This window comes from Mixophyes fleayi, chromosome 2 (genome assembly GCF_038048845.1).
Source record: "Mixophyes fleayi isolate aMixFle1 chromosome 2, aMixFle1.hap1, whole genome shotgun sequence".
In the NCBI taxonomy this organism is placed as follows: domain Eukaryota; kingdom Metazoa; phylum Chordata; class Amphibia; order Anura; family Limnodynastidae; genus Mixophyes; species Mixophyes fleayi.
In genome coordinates, this window is record NC_134403.1 from 135,186,501 (window position 1) to 135,207,782 (window position 21,282).

At 41.0% G+C, this 21,282-nt stretch overlaps 1 protein-coding gene across 2 annotated transcripts in view; it reads left to right on the top strand.

The window, feature by feature from the left end:
* Positions 1–21,282, top strand: part of ARHGEF7 (Rho guanine nucleotide exchange factor 7) — a 112,395-nt gene that overhangs the window by 12,730 nt on the left and 78,383 nt on the right. For both annotated transcript variants that reach the window (XM_075200020.1, XM_075200019.1), the window contains exon 2: positions 7,569–7,652. In XM_075200020.1, coding sequence (XP_075056121.1) covers positions 7,569–7,652 — 84 coding nt within the window. The remainder of the gene's footprint in view (positions 1–7,568; positions 7,653–21,282) is intronic.

Consider the following 21,282-nt stretch of genomic DNA (forward strand, 5'->3'; position numbering starts at 1 on the left):
ACATGATGATTCCGGAAGACTTCTTCTGGAAGATCACCGATGATGACTACTGTTGAAAGTGATTTGAACCAATCATGAAGAAGTAATACGCCGGCTCCCCTTCATGACGTCATTCACCATGGCGACGGGATTTTCGCTGTCTTTAATGGGGTAATGTAAGTCTGCGCCTATGTACAATGTAGTTTACAAAGCCTTCTACATTGTACATAGGCGCATACTTACATTACACCATGAACAGCAGCGATAATACTGTCGCCATGGTAAATGACGACATGAAGGGGAGCCGGCTTATTACTTCTTCGTGATTGGTTCAAGCCACTTTCAACAGTAGTCGTTATTGGTGATCTTCCGTAAGGAGTCCTTCAGAAGGATCATGTCATGGTAACTGTTGTTATTCCGTAGCCCAATTGGCTGCAAAGGGTTCCTCATCTTACTTAAGTGATACCACTATTCTATATATATATATATATATATATATATATATATATATATATATATCTCTCAGGGAGTACCGTTACCATTAAGGGGTGTACTTAGTCTGCAACAATGTGTAGGTGGCTGGTACTTGTCAAAGTAGCATCTACATGAATGCCAGGTCTCAAGGTTTCCCATCAGAAAACTGCCCAGAACATCACACTGCCTCCACCTGCTTGCCTTCCCATAGTGCATCCTGGTGCCATCTCTTCCCCAGAACAACGACACAGAGAAAACGTGATTCATCAGACCAGACAACCTTCTTCCATTGCTTCATGTTCCTGTTCAGTCGCTTACATGTAAATTGTAAGTGCTTTCAGTGCCAGACAGGAGTCCACATGGGCAGTCTGAGCAGTGTGCGGCTACACAACCCCATACTCCGCAAGCTGGGATGCACTGTGTGTTCTGACACCTGCTATCATAGCCAGCATTAACTTTTTCAGCAATTTGTGCTACAGTAACTCTTCTGTGGGATTGGACCAGACAGGCCAGCCTTCATTCACCACGCGCATCAATGAGTCTTGGGCACCTATGAACCTGTTGATGGTTCAAATGATGCTGAGGATTCCAGAAACTTCCTGAAGAGTCCACAGCATGAGGAGTGAAGGCATACATATGTAAAATTTACTTAAGTTCATCTTACGTAAGGTGATGGTCAGCTACAAGATCAATGCTTTAATATTTCATACAAAAGAAGATCTGAAAAGCCCTTGGAGGGGTTCCTTTGGGGGGGAATAATTGTTATAACTGAACCATTCAAACCAGGTTTGAGTATATTTAAGGGATTCGTTATTTAAATAATCAGAGATTTTCTCTATGGTTGCTAAATACCAGATTTTATAAAGGAACTGCTGACGATAGGGGGCATCAGGGCATTTTCAGTGACTTCCTAATAAGCATTAAGAATTTGCATGCAGCGCTTATCATAGTGCTTATCTAAACCCTTTGGCGAGGAGCTGAGAAGAAAGGACGAGGGGCAGATTGGAATTTTGATAATATCACTAATACGGCAACCAACATTGTCCCAAAACCGGGCTATTTTTGGGCAAGTCCACAGGATGTGAATGAAGGATCCTCTCTCCATAACCCCTCCAGCATTGATCAGAGGCAGCAATATAGATTCTCCTTAATCTAGCAGGAAACAGGTATCACCTATAATAGACTCTGTAGGAATTCTCCTTTTTAAGGGCAGAGATTGAGGATAGAGAGACCCCTTCCATTATAATAGACCATGTACCCTCCTCTGGTAGGTTGCCCAAGTCAGCTTCCCAGACGATCCTGTGCTTCGAAACGGTGGTCTGTTTATTGGTTACCAATAAGTTATAGAGGGGATTGAGGACTTGAACGGGAGAGGGGGCTAGTTATATCAAACTAAGGAAGTAAATCGACAAAGTGTTTCACTTGTGAATATGCAAAGGGGCCAACAGGAAGCTTAATTTTCACTGCATGGTGGCCAGAAGGCTCAGTAATCAGATTCCAAAGTATCCCTAATCATCCTGATACTGTTTTCGAACCAAGGTACAAAACAAGTCACACATGGTACAGTTGGGAATTTAGGGTTATCCCATAGGGGTGTAACGGGAGTGGAGAGAGGTCGTCCTAATGTGGGATTTGCAGTGATCCGAGACAGTGGCAGATCCAGGGGCTTGCTGCCGGCGACTGCACACTATGTGCAGGTCCGGTCGACAGTGACAATGTGCTGCCCGGCTGCTCTGATTGTGTTTTAAACACAATCACAGCAGCACATTGTCACTGCCGAACGGACCTGCACATAGTGTGCAGCCGCCGGCAGCCTTAGGTGGCAGAAAGGGGGCGGGGCCTAAATTGCCCCCCCCAAATCGCCCGGGTAGAAATTTTATCTAGATCCGCCCCTGATCCCAGATATGGCACATGAAAGCAGCAACAGAGTGGGACAGCACTAGAAGAGGCCTATTTCTAACTGGGAAACCGAATGGTAACACCAAATAGCAGATTTTACATGTAGAACTTCCAGGCAGGTATGCAGACAGGTTGATTGAATACAGTCCTAAAAGCACAAACAGTTGGAGCACTCAGAAAGAACCGCGCACTACTGAGGCCTGGAGCCAGTGTGGATGGAAGAAATGTTGAACAGCGAGTATGTGCTCTAATATGTAACTGTAGTAGAGCTACCTGTGAGTAGTGTTCTGTAGAAGGAGGAGGTGTCTGAAAACCAAGCCAAGTAGTCTGTGCCAGAAATTACCATAATCCAGAAGCCAGAGTCAGGAACCAGTACCAATGGAGATACAGAAATTACCGTAATGCAGAAACAGAGGCCAGGAGCCAGAAGACACCGTAATGCAGAGCCAAGGATCAGGAGCCATGAATTAACTGGAACGGAAGGTACAGGACCAGGAAGCTAGTGTTTAAATGCTAATACTGCAATATCAAGCGGGACAGGTTAGGACATACCTCCAACAGTGACTAATCCGCTGATCACCCCTAGATGTCAAGAAAGCGACCAAGTTGAACCAGAACACTGTGGTAACATGCAGAGGAATATACCAAGCTAGGAAAAGGACAAAAGCGATCACCCTGGCTGGAGATGAATACAGAGCTTGGATCCCTTGGAAGAAGTCGCCCCCAAACCCAAAACAATTAAGGGTCTGCATCATAAACAGCTAACCGATCCAATGAAATGCCTTCTCTGCATCAAGAGAAAGTGGGGTTTTCTTTGAATTAATGCAGTGAATAAGGCTAATAATCCTTCTAGTTTTATTCTGGGCCTACCCCCCTGGGATGTAGCCCACCTGGTCATTGAGGCAGGACCGTGTTCATGTGGTTCGCAGGAACTTTTGCCGAAAGCTTAATTTTGATGTTCAGCAGCGAGACGACCCGGAAATTGGCAAAATTAGATGTATATTTACCCTCATTTTTACATAGCCTTTTAATTATTTTCCATAATAAAGATGATTTTAAACCACCTACTCTAGTGCTGGCTCAGTGAACAAAGAAGTGACACCTAGTTCAGGTACCCTAAATGGGCCAGGGTTTTTATGTCTATAAATTATGACTTAAATGATCAGTTAGCCTTAGAAATGTTGTACCCACATTTCTAGAGGTGTAGCACAACGAAAAACAAAAAACAAAAAAGTTTACATGTTAATATAAGAAATGAAAGAAAAATATATGTAGATTAGTTTAAGCAGTCAGTTCAGATTTCAGACCTCTGTTTCTGTGCATATATACAATGTAAAAACACATGTATGAATTTAAAGGAGTCATGGTTGTAAGCATAGATTCGAGAGCTATTAGAGTAAGTTTAATGCCCATCTAACAACTAAGGCGTGAGCTGCTGTTTTTTTTTTTTTGTATAATAATTTTTTATTGAAAGCGGAACAAACTAGGCAACTTACAAAAAAAGATAATACAGGAGTCAGATCGGTTTATCAACAAAAATAAAAACTGGCGGAATGCAGGTGAGCAGGTAGAAATAAGAGCTGCTTTTTATCACTAGAACAGTCAGCTCTTAATATACTTTTAATATAGATGAATCTGAAAGATAGTTGGCTACTACCGCACATGGTGGTCATGGTAAAGCCTGTCTGCCACTGTTTGTAAGAAAACTAATCCATTTTACTTCTAGACTTTCAGTACTAGAGGAATAATCTGTAATGCATCCTGGCGAAAGCAGCCAATACAAGCACACTCAGAAAAAACATCCACTCTTCCCGAGAAAAATATTGCAGCCTGAAATGAAGTGGGCCATTTCACTAAACCGGTCAACACCAGATGGTGTTAAGGCCAGATGAGCGAGGCAATTCCACAATGAAGTCCATGGATATGTGTGTCCATGGTTTTACTGGAACAGACAGAGGCATGAGACGGCCCGCTGGAACACTACAAGAAGACTTATTCCTAGCACAGACCTCACAGGACAGGACAAATTCCCTGGTATCAGCAGATAAAGAAGGCCACCAAACCGAACCTGATAGCTGTTCAATAGTATCCGGAGAACAGCCAGAGGTCAAGGTCACAAGCAATCCAACAAAGTCCAGTAAGCAAGCCAGGGGTCATTCACAGGGGTCATACACAGAAGAATCAATCCAAATTACACAGAAGCAGAGGAAAAGAGTAGGTCAGCAGTCAGAAACTGAGAGCTATAACTGGCAGGGAAGCTAAGCCCTCCCTGCCTTATATACCTGGAAGGGCCAATAGAAACTGGAGGGCATGGCAGGAATCATTCCCCAGCTAGGAATTAATTAATCACTGATGGTTGTGCAGGCGCCCGGCTGCCCAGCTGTCCGGGTTGAGGCGGTGATGCGTAGAGCGTCCCAACTGTTGCCATGGCGACGGCTGGGACAAAGAATGGAAGTGACTCCCTGGTCGTCATGACGACGGACGGGGCACTTCTGAGGGGCCAGAGCGAGACACAGTGGTGCCGAGCGCTGCGGCTCGTAACAGAGTATTGATTTGGAGATGTTGAGTTTGATTAAGCTCTGTAACATCCAGGTAGTTACAGCCAAGAAACAGCTAGATACTTGGGTTAGGAAGGTGGGAAAGAGTTCAGGGGAGGAAAGATAGATTTGTGTGTCATCAACATAGAAGTGGTATTGGAGGCCAAATGATTGAATATGTTCACTGAGAGAGGTAGTGTAGAGAGAGAAGAGCAGAGGGACAAGGACAGAGCCTTGGGGGACTCCAGTAGGAAGAGAAATGGGGAGAGAGTCAGAAGCAGAGACGCTAAAAGAGCGGCCATAGAGGTAGGAGGAAAGCCAGGAGAGTAAATAAATATCAGTTGTGCATTAAAATATTTTGTGTTTAATTGTGTACCCTGGGGAGGCTATATTAACTTATTTTAATGTAGAGATTCAGTTACACATGCAGTTTGATCAGGGGTACTCTAATTCTGAGCACTAGGAAGGTAACTGTAATCATTTTTTCTATTTACCCTTCACATGATATATATTTCATAACCCAAATATTTTCCCAACCATGCCAACCTCTTGATAAATAGCTGTCTGAGAATAATATATCTAATTGTGTTATTATAAATGACTCAAATATGTTATTGACTGATCCTAGTTCTCCTAAATAGATTATATCTCTTTTCAGTGTGATGAACTGATGTTTGCCTATGGGCATAATTTCAGAGCAGCCAAACTCAGTGCTGGTGTCATTGATAAAGTACATTTAAAAATAGCTCACAAGTCACAGAAGAGGTCAAACACTATAAAACAGGTTTTTCATTTAGTGCTAAATGTAAATAATTAGACTTAACAGCAACTCACATAATTCAGATGTTATTCATGAGTGATCTTACTAGTGTTTAATAAAGAAAAAACATGTTACATAGTTATTTATTATTATGAAACAATTAGATATGGACGTAGTAAATGAAATAAAATACAAGCTCATACTTCACTTCGGTCCTGCGTTACTACGACTTGAGTCAAGGCTGTTCCTGGTATGTAATTGCCTCCATGCTTAAATAAAAAAAAGTGGCAACAAAATCCCAGCATGCCATAGCCCTAAAGCCTTACCTGCAACAGTGCAATGTTCTCCCCAGCACATTGGATCCAAAACTTTTTCAGTTCAAGGCAGCCTTAGGGTCTCCATAATTTTTTCAAGGCACCCCTAAGCCAAAATAATTACCAAGTAGTCCCCCGCCTTGCTTACCACTGGCCCTGGCCGAGGCACCCCTGTGAGATCACCGAGGCACCCCAGGGAGCCTAGGCGCACAGTTTGAGAACCATTGCCACAGCACCTATTTACCTGGTGCTCCACCTGGCTGTTTTTACTTGCCACCTTGGAGCCCAGAAGTGCTATTGTAATAGAACAAGCCATTGTTTCTACTATTAGAACAGGCACTATATGAGCACTACAGCCAGCAGTCGAGTTACACCACTGACCACCATTTTGAACAGTCCTGGCAGGTGTGTGCAATAACCTCCACAGTTTTTCCAATATCAAAACAGCTGCCCCATCCGGCTACTTCTTAATATCATCCGGCTGACAAAATTTTCTGTGGAAAAACATGCGAGAAGTGTATTACTTTGTTTTAGTCACCACTTTTTTTTTTACACCATTATAGTCCCATTGCTGCTGCGACTACAAGACCTTCAGAGCTTTTAGTTACATAGTATAGTTTATATTGTATGATTATGGTAACCAAATCCCCTACTGACATGTTGCCAATGTTGTCACTTAGACTAGAAAGAAGTGCAGACATAACACTTTGTGGCCTTTCCGTTGATCATTTTTGCATTCACAGTTCTCAGAAATTAGAAGCACTTTTGCATAATGGATTATGTTGCCAATATTTTTCATGAAAATACTCTGTTGTTTAATGTTATTTATTTGTAAATGGTAAGATGTATGTTTGCCAATAGGTTTGGAGCATATCTTTTCTAGTGAAATACCGGTAATCTGGTGTTAGTATTACATAATACATTGACTAAATTAAGGTTGTTTTTTTATGCAGTAACATATCTTTGAATCTTTCAGTTTGAAAAATGTATGTCATTGTTAGCTGTATTACTATATATGTCTACTTCTTTCTCGATTATACAACACTAGAACAAGTATACTGTTTTCTGAAGGAATTACATTGTGACTAGCCATTTCAGGTGCACTGTTACATGTGCACAGTTGTCTTGGCAGTTAGACCTTGTCATTATACGATTCCCATGTTGTTGTGTGATCCAGTCCTGCTGATCAATAGCGAGTGTGGCTCAGAGAAATGTAAATAGGGATTCCCGAGCCAAGTACAATCCCATCCCTACCCCGGGCAGAGAGTGGAGGAGATATACTCTTCCTTGCACGTCATTTCCTGAGATGGGATTTGCTTCCTGGTAGCGTTAAAAAAGAAGCTCCAGACAGAGGGGAATAAGTATTAGGTGAGAAGCTTGTAATGTAAATCACAACAAGTCACTTGCACGTTCTTTGGGAAATAAAATATTTTTTTTTGTACACCAACAGGAGATAGCCTTAGGTCGGCTGTGATCAGCCCCTGTGATTGTGCAGGACAAGTCAGCTTATTGTGCATGATTGTGGTAGTGAGACCCGTGATAGACTCTGTGGAGTGAATGTGACTCCCCCAATGTCTGTGTAACACTGTGTCTGTCTCCCCGCAGGTGTACCCGGAGCCGCGCACAGAGGGAGAGTGCCTGGGAAACATCAGGGAGTTCCTGAAGGGGTGCAGCGCCTTAAGCCTGGAAGTGAGTCTCTCTTCTGCTCAATCTCTTTATTTGTTTTATATTCAGTGACTATAATGTCCCTCCTTGCTCGATGTCTACAAAAGTCATTGCTGTCATAGCAAAATTAAGTTTTACTCACGTTTTCAGATAGAGAAGTCATTTTGTATACTTATAGGAGTGATCAATGCTCCTTTGGTCTTAAATTAATAGATGCATGTGTATATGTTTTACTCCTATCTGTTGAGAAGATATTTATCTTAAACCTTTTTATTCATCATTCCACTGAGACAAGAAATTATTGGCAGTTGTGCTCCTCAATGAGTTTATTGTGTTATTTGATTTTGATGCAGATGTGGTAAGAGAAAGCATTATGGTGAACAGTTGGATGGATTATAGGCTACTGGTGTGCACAGTAGTTTATGCAAATAACCTCCTCTGATTCATGTGCTTTAATAATGGCTAATTAGGTCACCTGCTGGGTGGAAATAACCATTAAAGGCACTAAAATGTATATTGGGAAACTTAATGTATTGAAACCATCCAAAGATAATGTCAGTATATAAGAGCCTAGTGGATTCAGTAATCAAATTATGTTAAATTATTTAAGGTCTGTATTATATATATGAATTATGCATAGGCTTGCTGATGATTTGTGGGTGGGGGGACACAAATTATTGCAAATTATTTAGCTTTCAGTTAATATCTGGAATCGGCCACATTGCAGAACTGTCCAAATTGATTAACATATTTCTAATTATTACCTAATTCTATTGTATTTTTAAAAAACCTGAATGTAAAGTACTGAAAGGTACTTTTCATTCAGCGTAAAGAATAAAAGAAGTGATTGTGCGGCTGCCTGTACATTTAAAATTAAAAAATATTCCTATTGTTACTTTTAGAAAAAGTAGCTTTTTTTTTTTTTGTAGCTGTTTTTATATGTAGAATTAAAACAGGTGTTATTGTTGCTATTATGCTATGGTAAGCAATATGGTAAAAACCTAAACAATAAAAACATCAATAACAGCAGTAGAGGAGGAATACTCATAACAATCCAAACAAAATGATGCATTTTTTTCAAATAGGATTAAAGAGGACTTGGTGCAAGGTTTTTTTGAATTGAGGCTGAGATTTGTCATGGTGTCGGTTGAAGGAAGGTTTTTTTTGGCAACAAGGTTCGCAATCTATTCAAATTAATTTTAAAAAAATAACTAAAATTGGTTACTCGTCCTCTTCAGTCATAATATTAAACTATTGGTATTCAGTTTTATGTAACAAGTCCTTAACATACCTATTTTAACAAAAGTAAATTAAGAATGGTTACATTTTCCTTTTTGTGTTTAGCCATTAACCAAAAATGACTGTAGGTCCAGAGTTATTTTGTATACTATATTGTGCTGTTCCACTTCTTGTTCTGTGACCCAGTACATTGATGCTGTTGGGTTGTGTGCACTTAATCGCATTAATAGCACTCTTGGCTTTTTCCATGCACACTGGAGGGGTTGATAAAGGCCATGTTTCTGTTGTGATGTGCTGGAGGCAATCTCAGCAGGCAACAACCATCAATCTCAATAAATATGGGGGCAGCAGAATGTTGATAGTCATAGAACTTTCTATCACTCCTGTTTGTGGCCTCCATCAGACTATTGAGGCCTACACCGGACTATCATATCGGGTTAGCATCTGTGACAGCTTATCCTCTACAGATTCATACATTAAATTATCTGGACCAGACAATAATGGAATCCTGGCTTACACAGTGTGCTTCTGCAAGACAGTTAATCCTAATTTCAGCCTATGTTACAGCATTTTGAATTTTGCTGGATTTAAAAAACAAACAAACCCGAAAACAATTGTTTGCAGCTAGTTATGAACATTATTTTGACAGTTACATATGATATACACTAATATTTCATAAGTGAATTTTATACTTTTACTAAAGCATACTTACCAACTTTTTATTTCTCCCCTCTGGGAGACCCTGATGGGTAGGGGAATTGGCAGTGCAGAGGGGGGTTGGGTGCTGCGAATTATGTCATTTTGACCATGCCCCCATGATGTAATGATGCATTTGCATAATTAAGTTGTGGGGGTAGGGTCATAATGACATGGCTCACAGCAAATCCTGTCATCAAGGCCCTCATCCCATCCTCTTCTCTATGAAGTGGGCAGGTTGCAGTAGAATTGCGTGATCTCTTGTGTGTCTGGGAGACCTACCTGGAATTCGGGAGTCTTCCGGAGATTCTGGGAGAGTGAGCAAGTACGTGGTAATGGGATTCCCATATGTAATATTGCTCAGTATCGTTCAGTTAATGCAGTCTGACCTCTATTTCAAACAATAGGATGAACTTCAAGGCGATAGGCGAGGAATGGAGAAATAGGGTAGGGATTATGTACCTGGTGTGTGTACAGCAGGTTATGTAATGTGGACAATGTAGGTAACTGGTGTGTACAGCAGGCTATGCAATGCAGGCAATGTGGATAATGTTGTAAGAGACTAAAATTGTTACAAACAAATTTTCCGGCCAGAACAGTACAATATCAAAAATTATATAATATTTATATTAAGTTTTAGTCGAGGAGTAAAACGCACTTTATATTGTAATATAGCATAATCAACAGTGAACAATTGTACATGTCATAGGTAGAAAAAATAAATAAAAATATTTATAGTCCAGAAAAAATACATATACTGTCCAAATAAATTTATAAAGAAGAAGATCCAGTAAATGCAGTTCTTAAATTGGTGAGATAGCCTGCAGGGTGTCTAGATACGTTGCTGCTACAGAATACTTTTCTGTGAGTTCAGTGGCAAATGTCCGCAAAGTTTGATCAGTATATATCTATAGTTGATGAGTGGACAACTTTCTTGTTCATTTGCATAATATGGTATTAAAACAGGTCCAACTCATATTTATTGTCTGAGTATTCCTATGGTGCTTATGATTCCCCTCTTAGCGTCTACCTTCTGCAGAACTGTTTTTCTACCTCCTTTGTAGGTAGCGGAGAGTGGCGTATATAGAAGCCTTTGGGGATGTGTTTAAAGTGTCAGAGGGTCTGTGCATACTCAATAGTGTTGTGATTTGTGACGGCTTTTAGGTCCAGGCGGCTGTGTTTCTGCTCCGTCTCAAAAGTGGGCGAGCAGTCTGTCTTCAATAAAAACCAACTGGTCAGATCCTCTTCAATTAGGAGGCATATGTAGTAGGAAACAAACACTTTTTAATTAATCCTTTCATGTACATATAGAAAATAGGCGTTTAAGGGTTGTGGGGCTCACCTATTTACTAGTGGTCTATGGAATCTCTTCCATAAAGGTCTCTTGAAGCACTATTGATAACTTGCAATGGACTCGTGCAGGAAAAGGAGCACATATACTAGCAAGTCAGCTTTCTGATTCGGGAGTTGTGTTGTATTTGTGTAATTTAAAAATGAAGGCATGCACATATAAAAATATTCTTGTTATGACATTTACCTAGGTTCTATGATGGCTAGTAAAACTTGTAGACTACATCATTTTGTATAGCTGCATTAATTTGCTTTCTTCTCCCCAGAATCCTTTTACCTCCACCTAGTGACCTTCTATCTAAGGCTAGGTATACACTGGCAAATTCTACAGCGATTGTACCTACAACTGAAAGTCCGATCAGTCGGGCAATACATGCATACACACTAGACACGATTTACCTTCAGATCTGTGCTCTTCATCTGGCTCTCTAGTCGTTCCTGTCACTCTGATTAAAACCGCCTTGTTATAGCTATCCACATGTCATAACGAAATTCGTTAGCTTCTGTGACTCGAAACAAAATATTCAGTCTCAGAGTGAGTTATTCCACCTACAACACTTACTACATTTATTCACCGGGACATGTTCTTTGCCGGCATCGACTGAAAAGAGCATGACTCTGTTAACTCTATGGAAATTGTGAACATGAGTGCATACACACTGCATGATCGGAAGGTGATTGAAACAAGATTATTAAACTATACGACCGACCAAATGAAACGACAATAGGCACTCTGGAACGACTGTCGTTCATCGTGTAAGTATACATACTAACGCGATATCTGACCAATCATCAGACCAATTGGCCTGATGATTAACTGAAAAACCTCCAGTATGTACCTAGCCTAATTGAGGTGTGCTAATCCTCTCACAAAAGAGTAGCTTGGGGGCATGACCTAATTGATGTGTCTATGTTTTATTTATTACACTCAGTGGTCACTTTATTAATTCCACCTTTCTAGTACTGGGTAAGATCGCCCTTTGCACCCCAGAATTCTTTATGCCATAGATTCAGCAAGGTGCTGGAAACATTCGTTGGTTATTCTGGGCCACGTTGATATGATCGTATCACGTAGTTGCTGCAAATTTATCGGCTGCATATTCATGTTGCAAATTTTCCAACACATCCCAAAGGTGGTCTATTGGATTGAGATCTGGTGACTGTGAAAGCCATTAGTGTACGCTCATGTGGACACTGAACTCATTGTCATGTTTGTGGAACAAGCCTGAGATGGTGTATGCTTTGTGACATGACAAGTAGCCATTAGAAGATGGGTAGACTGCGGCCATAAAGGAATGCATATGTCAGCAGCAATACTCGGGTAGACTGTCTTCTTAGCTGAAAGGAGTCAAACCCGGTGTTGTCTTCTGCTGCTATATTCCATCTACTTCAAGATTAAACTTGCTGTGTGTTTAGAGATACTCTTCTGCATGTCACGGTTGTAACACAGAGTTACTGTCGCCTTTCTGTCAGCTTTAAATTAGTCTGGCTATTTTCTTCTGGCCGCTTTCATTATCAAGGCATTTTTGCCCACAGAACTACCATCATTGAATGTTTTTTATTTTGCACTCCATTCTCTGCAAACTCTAGAGACTGCTGTGTGTGAAAATCCCAGGAGATCAGCAGTTTCTGAGTTACTAAAATCACCCCATCTGATACCAACAATCTTTCCACGTTCAAAGAAACTTGGGTCATGTTCGTCCCCATTCTGGTGTTTTGGTCTGAACAACAACAGAGCCTTTTGGCAGTGTCTGCATGCTTTTATTTATTGAGTTGCTTCCGCATGATTGGGTGATTAGATATTTGCATTAATGAGCATGTTTAACATGCAAGAGGCATAAACTTGTGAAAAGAAAGATATGAGGGTAAAAGAGGAGAAGGTTGGTATAGAATGGGTTTAAACAAGTGCAAGAACTGATAGTGTACAGTTGTTCATGGTGATACTAAGTAAGGCACAGAATTCCAATACTTAGCGGCCATTTGTAAAGGGAGGGTTTTGTGGCCGAATGTAACTGAGTAACTGAGTCATCGTCATTGATTTATGAGGTGCCACTGATTTCTCAGAACCGTACAGTCAGCAAAACACAAGCAGAACATAATGCAAATAAATATTGGAGCTAAGGAACAAACCATAGCAGAAGATACAACTTAGAACATCAAAAGCCTCTACAAGAGGACAATGAGGTGAGCACAGGAGAAGGTAGAGATGGCCCCGATCTTGAGAGCTAACATCTAGAGGGGCGAGAAAGCAAACAGACAATGGAGATGATGGGAAAACAAGTGGAATGGTAAGGTGGACCGAGGGGAGGGAGTTGTCTTAGGATGGGGTACTGTAGACAATTGTGAAGAGATAAGTTTTGAGGGAGTGCTTGACAGGTTAGAGGTCAGGGCAAGTCTGGTCAGATGTGGCAGGGTATTATAAAGGTGGGGAGCCGCCTGGGCGATGTCTAGTAGGTGGTGATGGAAGAAGAGAAAGGCCAAGATCATTGGCATTATGAAATGGTTGAGTAGAAGAATATTTCATGATAAGATCAGAAATGTAGGCAGGGGAGGTGTTAAAGGCGTATTCATAGATGAGGATAGGCAGCTTTAATTTTATTCTGGATTGATTGGGGAGCCAATGGAGGACTTTGCTGGGAGGCACAGCGGAAGTGGAACTGGAGAGGATGACTGGACATGACAGACTGCAGGACCCCAGAAGCCTCTCAGGCAGGCCTGAAAGGAGGCGGTTGCAATATTCAAGATGAGAGACAAGTGCTTGAATAATGGTATAGGAAACGCAGCAGGATTGTGTGAAGGACTTGATGTGGTTGTAGTGAGTGATGACCTTTAGGCAGTTTTCGGGATAACACTGTAAGGGCTATGTTATCAAATTTGAGAGAATCAGAAGGAGGGGATGTGACATGAGCTTAGAGTAGGAAGCCTTGTGACACAGCAAATCTAGTAGCCGGGATGGGGGGGGGGGGGCGTAGTTTTGTGAGCATTGACTAACCTTACATTTGCAGATTTGCAGATGGTTTTGATGTGCAGATTATAATTAAATGAGTCGGAACAGTAGCAACTAGATGTTTTACAGAATTCTTGTTTTCCAAAAGTAAGGGAGGATCAGCTATTTTTAGGGTATCATCATCAACAACATTTAGCTACATAGCATCAGCATATTCCTTTGTGCTTTACAATTGAGAATTAACACAGTAATAAAACAATACTGGGTAATACAGAAAGACAGGTAAGAGTGCCCTACTCGCAGTCTTACAATCTATTGAAATAAAGATTCCTCTTTACCATGGCAGGTGAGCCAAACAGCACAGAATATGTCTTACTGTAATTAGGCACAATTTGATATCCATTGACCAGGGCTGAATCTTTCAATGGCAGAAGAGTATTTTATGTCTGCAGGATTCTTAGATGCTTTGTAAATGATTAGGTCATTAGCCTAGAGCAGAGATTCAGGACAGTTGGCAGATTTTCCTGCTCTCTCCTACCTGTCTTGGTCACTTTCACCACTTGTAGCAGCTGGTTTCTTTAGCTCAGTTCTTTTTTTGTCTTGATCCTGGAATATTGGATGCCCTATTTTGAAAAAATAAAAGTACTCGAGATTTAGAAAACTCCAACCAGCCCCGATGTTAAAACAATAGCACTCACGTTTTATAATTAGGCCTCCCTCCAGTCCCCACAATAATAATATTCACATTTAATAAGTAGACCTATTTCCCTCCAACCAGCCCCAACATTAAATTAAATAGCATTAAAGTTTAATAAACATAGCCATTTTCCACAACCATCCCTGGCAATACTTCATATTCACATTTAATAGCCCTCCTTCCCAAAATCAGTCCCATATTCAATTGATAGCCCTAAACCACCCCAGCATTAAATTAAAGGTTCCTTCACTTCACCTTAAATAATTAGCCCCCACCTACACTCCACCATGAAAAAGCCTACCTGCCACACTATTAAGATCCTCCCCTGCCTCACATATTCTATTAAAATACTGCAGGCACACACACATGTACACTATATGAACATGGGGCCACACACGCACCCTCTATGATCATGGGGCCACACACGCACCCTCTATGATCATGGGGCCACACACGCACACACTGTAGACACACAGACACAGCCACTTACCTTGTTACATCCTTCCTGCGCGCTGCTCTGCATACGGAGAGTCAGTGACTGCCGCCTATGCAAGGAATCACATGGGATGGCACCTGTCACGTGGTGCCGTCACATGTGATTACTTGCATAGGCGGCAGTCACTAACTCTTCATCCGCCGAGCAGCACGCAGAGGGCATGTTGCGGACCGGCCCATCTGACCATCAGCCCTTCTGGCATTTGCCAGATGGCCAGTCCGGCCCTGCTAGTAGGTTAACTGGCTGCTATTAAATTGACCTTAGTCTGTGTGTGTGTGTGTTAGGGAATTTAGACTGTAAGCTACAATGGGGCAGGGACTGTTGCGAGGTCTTTGTACAGCGCTGCAGAATTAGTGGCGCTATATAAATAGCTTTTCTCTGCCCATCATGTGACCAGAGGAGTTCGGTGATTTCTCAGGCTAAAAGGTCGGGTGGTAAATATATCAAGCTGTGAGTCCCCCCCCAGTGATTTCAAATTGCTGCAAATCGCGAGAGATAATCGGCAATTTGAGTCGTCATATTTCTGAAGTAGCGTTTTTGTTTTTTTTTGTTTAGTCTGATCTTCAAAATCACTGTTCATCTCTCGTAATTTCCGGCGAGTTAAACTCGTCTGTGTTTAGCTGAAAATACCCATTTTCAAACCAATACTCCTTTCTGTTTGCTTGTAAGTTTTACATGCAAAACTTGTGCGATTTTGGCCTCACTAACATATTTCTTAAAAAAAAAAAAAAAAAAAAAAATAGAATGATCTTCCCCCTCTAAAGGCCAATAATCCTAGCACTGTGAGCCTACTGCTAGTTGCGCTGAAAAATGTGTGGGGTTCCCTAATTTCAACGCAACCAGCACTAGGCAAATAAGCTGGTGTCGGTGGCACTATAGCAGGGGGTCATGCGACAGGGGGTCCTCCTGCCCCAATGACAACCAATTTCAGGCTGTTCGGCACTGGGCTGGATTCCCTAGGAAGTGGGGTTCACAAAAAATTGTGCGAGCCTCCCCCATGTAGTAATACCCAGCCCAGTGCTGAAAACACTGTAGGGTAATAACGTTGCCAGAAATTATTTAAAATAAAGAAAACACAATTCTTGTTTGTGGAACTACAAGTCCCAGCCATTAACAGTCAGGGCATGTTGCAGCCATAATTGCTCCAACTAAATTAGAACCTGAGAAATATTCCTGGTGCAGTCCTTGTTTTTTAAGTTCCAGTGCAGCTGGGTGTACTACCTGCTATTACATATGAACTCCTATTACAATTAGATAACCCTAGCAGTCTACCATTGTCTTCCCAAGTAAAAAATAAAATTAGAGTGAAAATAGAAAGGCAGAAGTTACTTCTTTTTTTTTTCTCACTAAACCCCTCCTCATTAACATAATTTCAGTCGTTATGTGTGACTCAAGTACAAATGTGAGAATGTGGCACAGAAGGAACAACCCATGGTGCTGGCAATTGTCATCCCACCCAGGGCATTCTCACTTCCACCTTAAGGATTTGTGCACACAAGTACATTGATCTTATGTGTAATGACATAAGCTTAAAATAACACCAGACTTCTGTTGACCCTATAACAATATTTAACCTTGTACAATTATATTTTGGAACCCTACACTTGGGGGAACTTACCGTTTACAATTAGCATCTCATGCAATATAATGTAAGTCGGCACAACAGGTCAAATATAATAATAGTTTTCTCTTTTAAAATAAAAAATCGTATAACCATAGAAAGCAACAGAACTGCATAATATATTACATTGAGTGCTTTTCCAAAAATAGCTTGTTTTAGAACGTATTTCATTTATATAGATATACATCCTCAAACTCCTAATAAAATATATATATATATATATATATATATATATATATATATATATATATATATATAAAAAATATATATATATATATATATATAAAAAATATATATATATATATATATATATATATATATATAAAAAATATATATATATATATATATATATAAAAAATATATATAATGTCACAGAGCTTCAAGGCTCAATGGACATTTGGTTTATTTTGTTCCATATATCCAAAAGACCCACGTTTGTCATCATAAAGAGCATATTGGACATTTCCATGAAAACATGGACAGAAAGTCTACAAACTAAAAAAACAACATAGATACAAGTTGAAATGCTTTATTTTGTTAATATAGGAAAATATATTAAAATTTGACCCCAAAATGAAGCATTATAAACTCATTAAAAGGAGATGGCCTTAAGATTTTTTCTTAGGCTGTAATTTGTGGTAACCGAATCAACCATATGTTGTTATGCTGGTAACAGAATCACGTGGCACAATTAAACGGGCTGTATGCATGGAAGGTCTCGGAGAAACACTCATTAACAGTGCCAGAGAGGTCTACCAAGTTGCCATAAAAAAAGTTTAATATGTTAAAATCCTATTTGTTAGTAGGGAGAAGATTGATGAAAATTGTGCCAACACGTTAAATTCGCTAGGGGGACTTCATTTAGGAGCAATGTGCCGTCGGACATTAACGCGATTTTGACTGTGCACATTACCACTTCTTAGTGTAAGGAGCCACCACTCATTTTTCTGCGCGCCTCAGAAAACAAACAATCAGAGTTACATGGCTGCGGAGCGCCTTCACAGAACCATTCTGGAAGTACTTTGCATCACATTGTTCCTAATTGAATTCCACCCCACTGTGTTAATCCTGTAGGAAAAGGTTTAGTAGAATAAAAACCATTTTCCTCATCACTTGCTGTAAAAAATACTCATTTCTGGACAAGTATAATGAAACTGTGGACATACAAGGAGAATAGAAAGAAAGGAAATCTGATAGCAAGAGTCCTTGATTTTCTTTTGATTATGCATGCAAACCGTCTGTGAAGATGTTTGTAGCTCAGGTGCTTCTAGTGAATTATCATTATCATCAGCATTTATTTATATAGCGCTAGCAAATTCTGCAGTACTTTACGATTGGGAACAGACATTAATAAAACAATACTGGGTAATGCAGACAGAGGTAAGAGAAACCTGCTCGCAAGTTTACAATCTATAGGACAATGGGAGTTTGAAACACAAGGGCACATGCTACATCATATTGCACAATGAACCAGCTAGAATGCAAAGGTAAAAAGTATTGAGTGGGCTGTATGATCAGTCACACAGCATTGTTGGTCAGAGGGTTGTTCCCTTGTGTTAGCTGTGTAGAGGGTGGTAATAGGGTAACCTAGAGAGATTAAGATGCTGGTTGATGAATATCATAAGCTTATCTGAAGAGGAGGGTTTTCAGAGAACGCTTGAAGGTTTGAAGACTAGAGGAAAGTCTTACTGTGCGAGGGAGGGAATTCCACAAAGTGGGTGCAGCCCGAAAAAAGTCCTGTAACCGAGAATGGGAGGATGTGATGAAGGTGGAAGAGAGATGCAGATCTTGTGCAGAACGGAGAATGTCGAGTTGGGAGATATTTTGAGACAATTGAGGAGATGTATGTTTGGTGCAATTTTGTTGACGGCCTTGTATGGTAGTATAAGAATAACAAGGAAAATCAATCTAGCTGCTGTGTGCAAAATAGATTGTAGGGGTTCAGGTCTAATTTTGGGATGACCAGTAAGGAGGGAATTGCAATAGTCAATGTGGGAGATGATGAGTGCATGGATTAAGGTTTTTGCAGTGTCTTGTGTGAGATATGTGCGTATCCTGGAAATGTTCTTTAGATGTATGTAACATGATTTAGGTATAGAGTCGGTGTGGGGAGCAAAGAATAGTTTGGATGCAAGGATTACACCTAGGCAGCGAGCTTGCGGGGTGGGATTTATGGTCATTTTATCAACAGAAATAGAAATGTCAGGCAAGAAGCTTCTGTTTTTGGGTAGGAATATTAATCAGTTTTTTAAAGATTGAGTTTGAGCTGGCGAGAAGACATCCAAGATGAAATGGCAGAAAGACAGTCAGTAACGCGAGACAACACAGATGGTGAGAGATCAGCAGAGGATAGATAGATTTGTGTATCATCCGCATAGAGATGATACTGAAATCCAAAGGAGCTTATTAGTTTTCCAAGAGAAGTGGTGTAGATAGAGAATAGCAGAGGACCTAGGACTGAGCCTTGTGGTACTCCAACTGATAAAGGAAGCGGAGCAGAGGTGGATACAGAGAAATTAACACTGAAAGAGCGATAAGATAGGTAGGATGAGAACCAGGACAGTGCCTTCAATACCTAGGGATTACAGCGATTGTATGATGAGAGAGTGGTCAACAGTGTCAAATGCAGCAGAGAGATGCAGGAGAATTAGAAGAGAGTAATGGCCTTCAGTTTTTGCTGTGATCAAATCACTGACAACCTGTGGAGTGTTGAGAGCGAAAGCCTGACTGAAGAGAATCCAGTAGGTTGTTTGCTGTAAGAAAGTGTGTGAGGCGAGTGTAGGCTATTCTCTCGAGAAGCTTGGAGGGGCATGAGAGCTGAGAGATAGGGCGGTAATTTGAGAGAGAGTTTTGGTCAGAATTTTGTTTGGAGTAATCACTGCATGCTAGATGGAAAGATAACAGTAGAGAGATTAGAGATTACAGATTTTAGTTGGAGGTGGAATGAGCACAGGAGACAGGGACCTACCAGTTTGTGAGGGTATTGGATCAAGAGGACAGGAGGTAGAGTAGGAAGATGAGAAGAGAGTAAAAACTTCCTCTTCATTTGTGGGATCAAATGAAGAGAGAGTCAGAAGAATTGAGCTGACTGTTTGTCGAGGGAGATGATACCATTTGAAGTCTGATCTTCTCTATTTTGTCCTTGAAATAGGAAGCGAGATCCTGGGCACTGATGGTACTCAGAGGTTTTGGGGTGGGAGGGTTTAGAAGAGATTTAAATGTGTTAAAATGTGTTTGGAGTTAAAAGCCTGAGCATAGTTGAGAGGTTGGAAGTATGTTTGTTTTGCAGTGTCCAGAGCATTTTGATAGGAGTGGTAGATAGTGTGACAGGATAGACCTCCTATGCCACCCTGTCTGTTGCTGCTGGGAACTGGCTGGGCTTACTTTGCTACCGTTCCCTTTTGTTATCCAAAATGCGCCCTCTTGCAGCAGTAGGAGGGGCTCGCAAATGCTGCCACTACTGGACTCCTTACCGGCATCCAGTACTGGATTTCTTCTGGGTAACTGACGCTGCAAGTGTACCCCGTTACTGGTGTATCTGGCCTGGTACTCCTGACCTCTTGCTATGCATCAGAGTTGCTGTGGATGGATCCCCCCTGGCCTATCACACTGACCAGAACTGCAAGGCAGCAGGCAGAGTGGTGGTAGAAATTGGGGAGAGAAATTGTTGAATAGATGTGTAAAACTTGAAAATCAATAGAGTTAATATTTCTGCGGGTATGAGAAGGCTTGGAAGACTTTGATACTGGGGAGGGTATAGAACTGGGGGTGAGCGAGTAGAAAAGAATGTTATGGAAATCGGAAACTGAGCATAGTCTAGAGAAAACAAGATCAAGACAGTGGCCATCCTGATAAGTAGCGAATTCAATTCACTGGGAGAGGTCAAGTGAGGATGTTAGAGAGAGTAGTTTGGAAGCAGCATTGGAACGTGGATGTTGAAATTGACCATGATGATGGTGGGAATGTCGAAGGATAAGAACTGAGGGAGCCATGCAGAGAAGTGTTTGTTTGCCTCCAGGGTGTGGGTGAAATGGAGACCACCATGTGAAAGGGCTGGCAGGTGAGGCAGTGTCTGATTGTGTGAGCCATATTTCTGTTATTGCTAGAAGGTTGAGGTTGTTTGAGAGGAAGAGATCGTGTATGGAGGTAAGTTTGTTACAAACAGAGCGTGCATTCCAGAGGACACATTTAAAGGACTTTGGAAGACAGGGGAGACAGGTGATGCGTTTGAGGTTTGCTGGATTTCTGTAGTGTTCAGATATGTGTGTGTAAGAGGTGAGGGGGACCTGGATTAGGTGGTATATCACCAGCTAATAGAAGCAGGGAGGAAGAAATATAGGAAAGATGATTGTAAGATGTCCTTTTAATTTCTGGCGACAAAGTGAGGCTGGTATAACTATTGAATTTAAATAGGACAACAGTTCATGAGTGTTAACTAGAGGTGAGTGAAGTAATGAAGGAGCAATGTGGACAGAGGTGTGTGTTGCAGGATGGGTGAGGGATGATATAATGAAGTTAGAAGTTTTGTAACTTAGAAAGCGAGTTCTGGAAGAGGTGTGTTTTTAATTTCCCACAAAGAGGACAAATGTTGGGTGGATGAAACTTGAC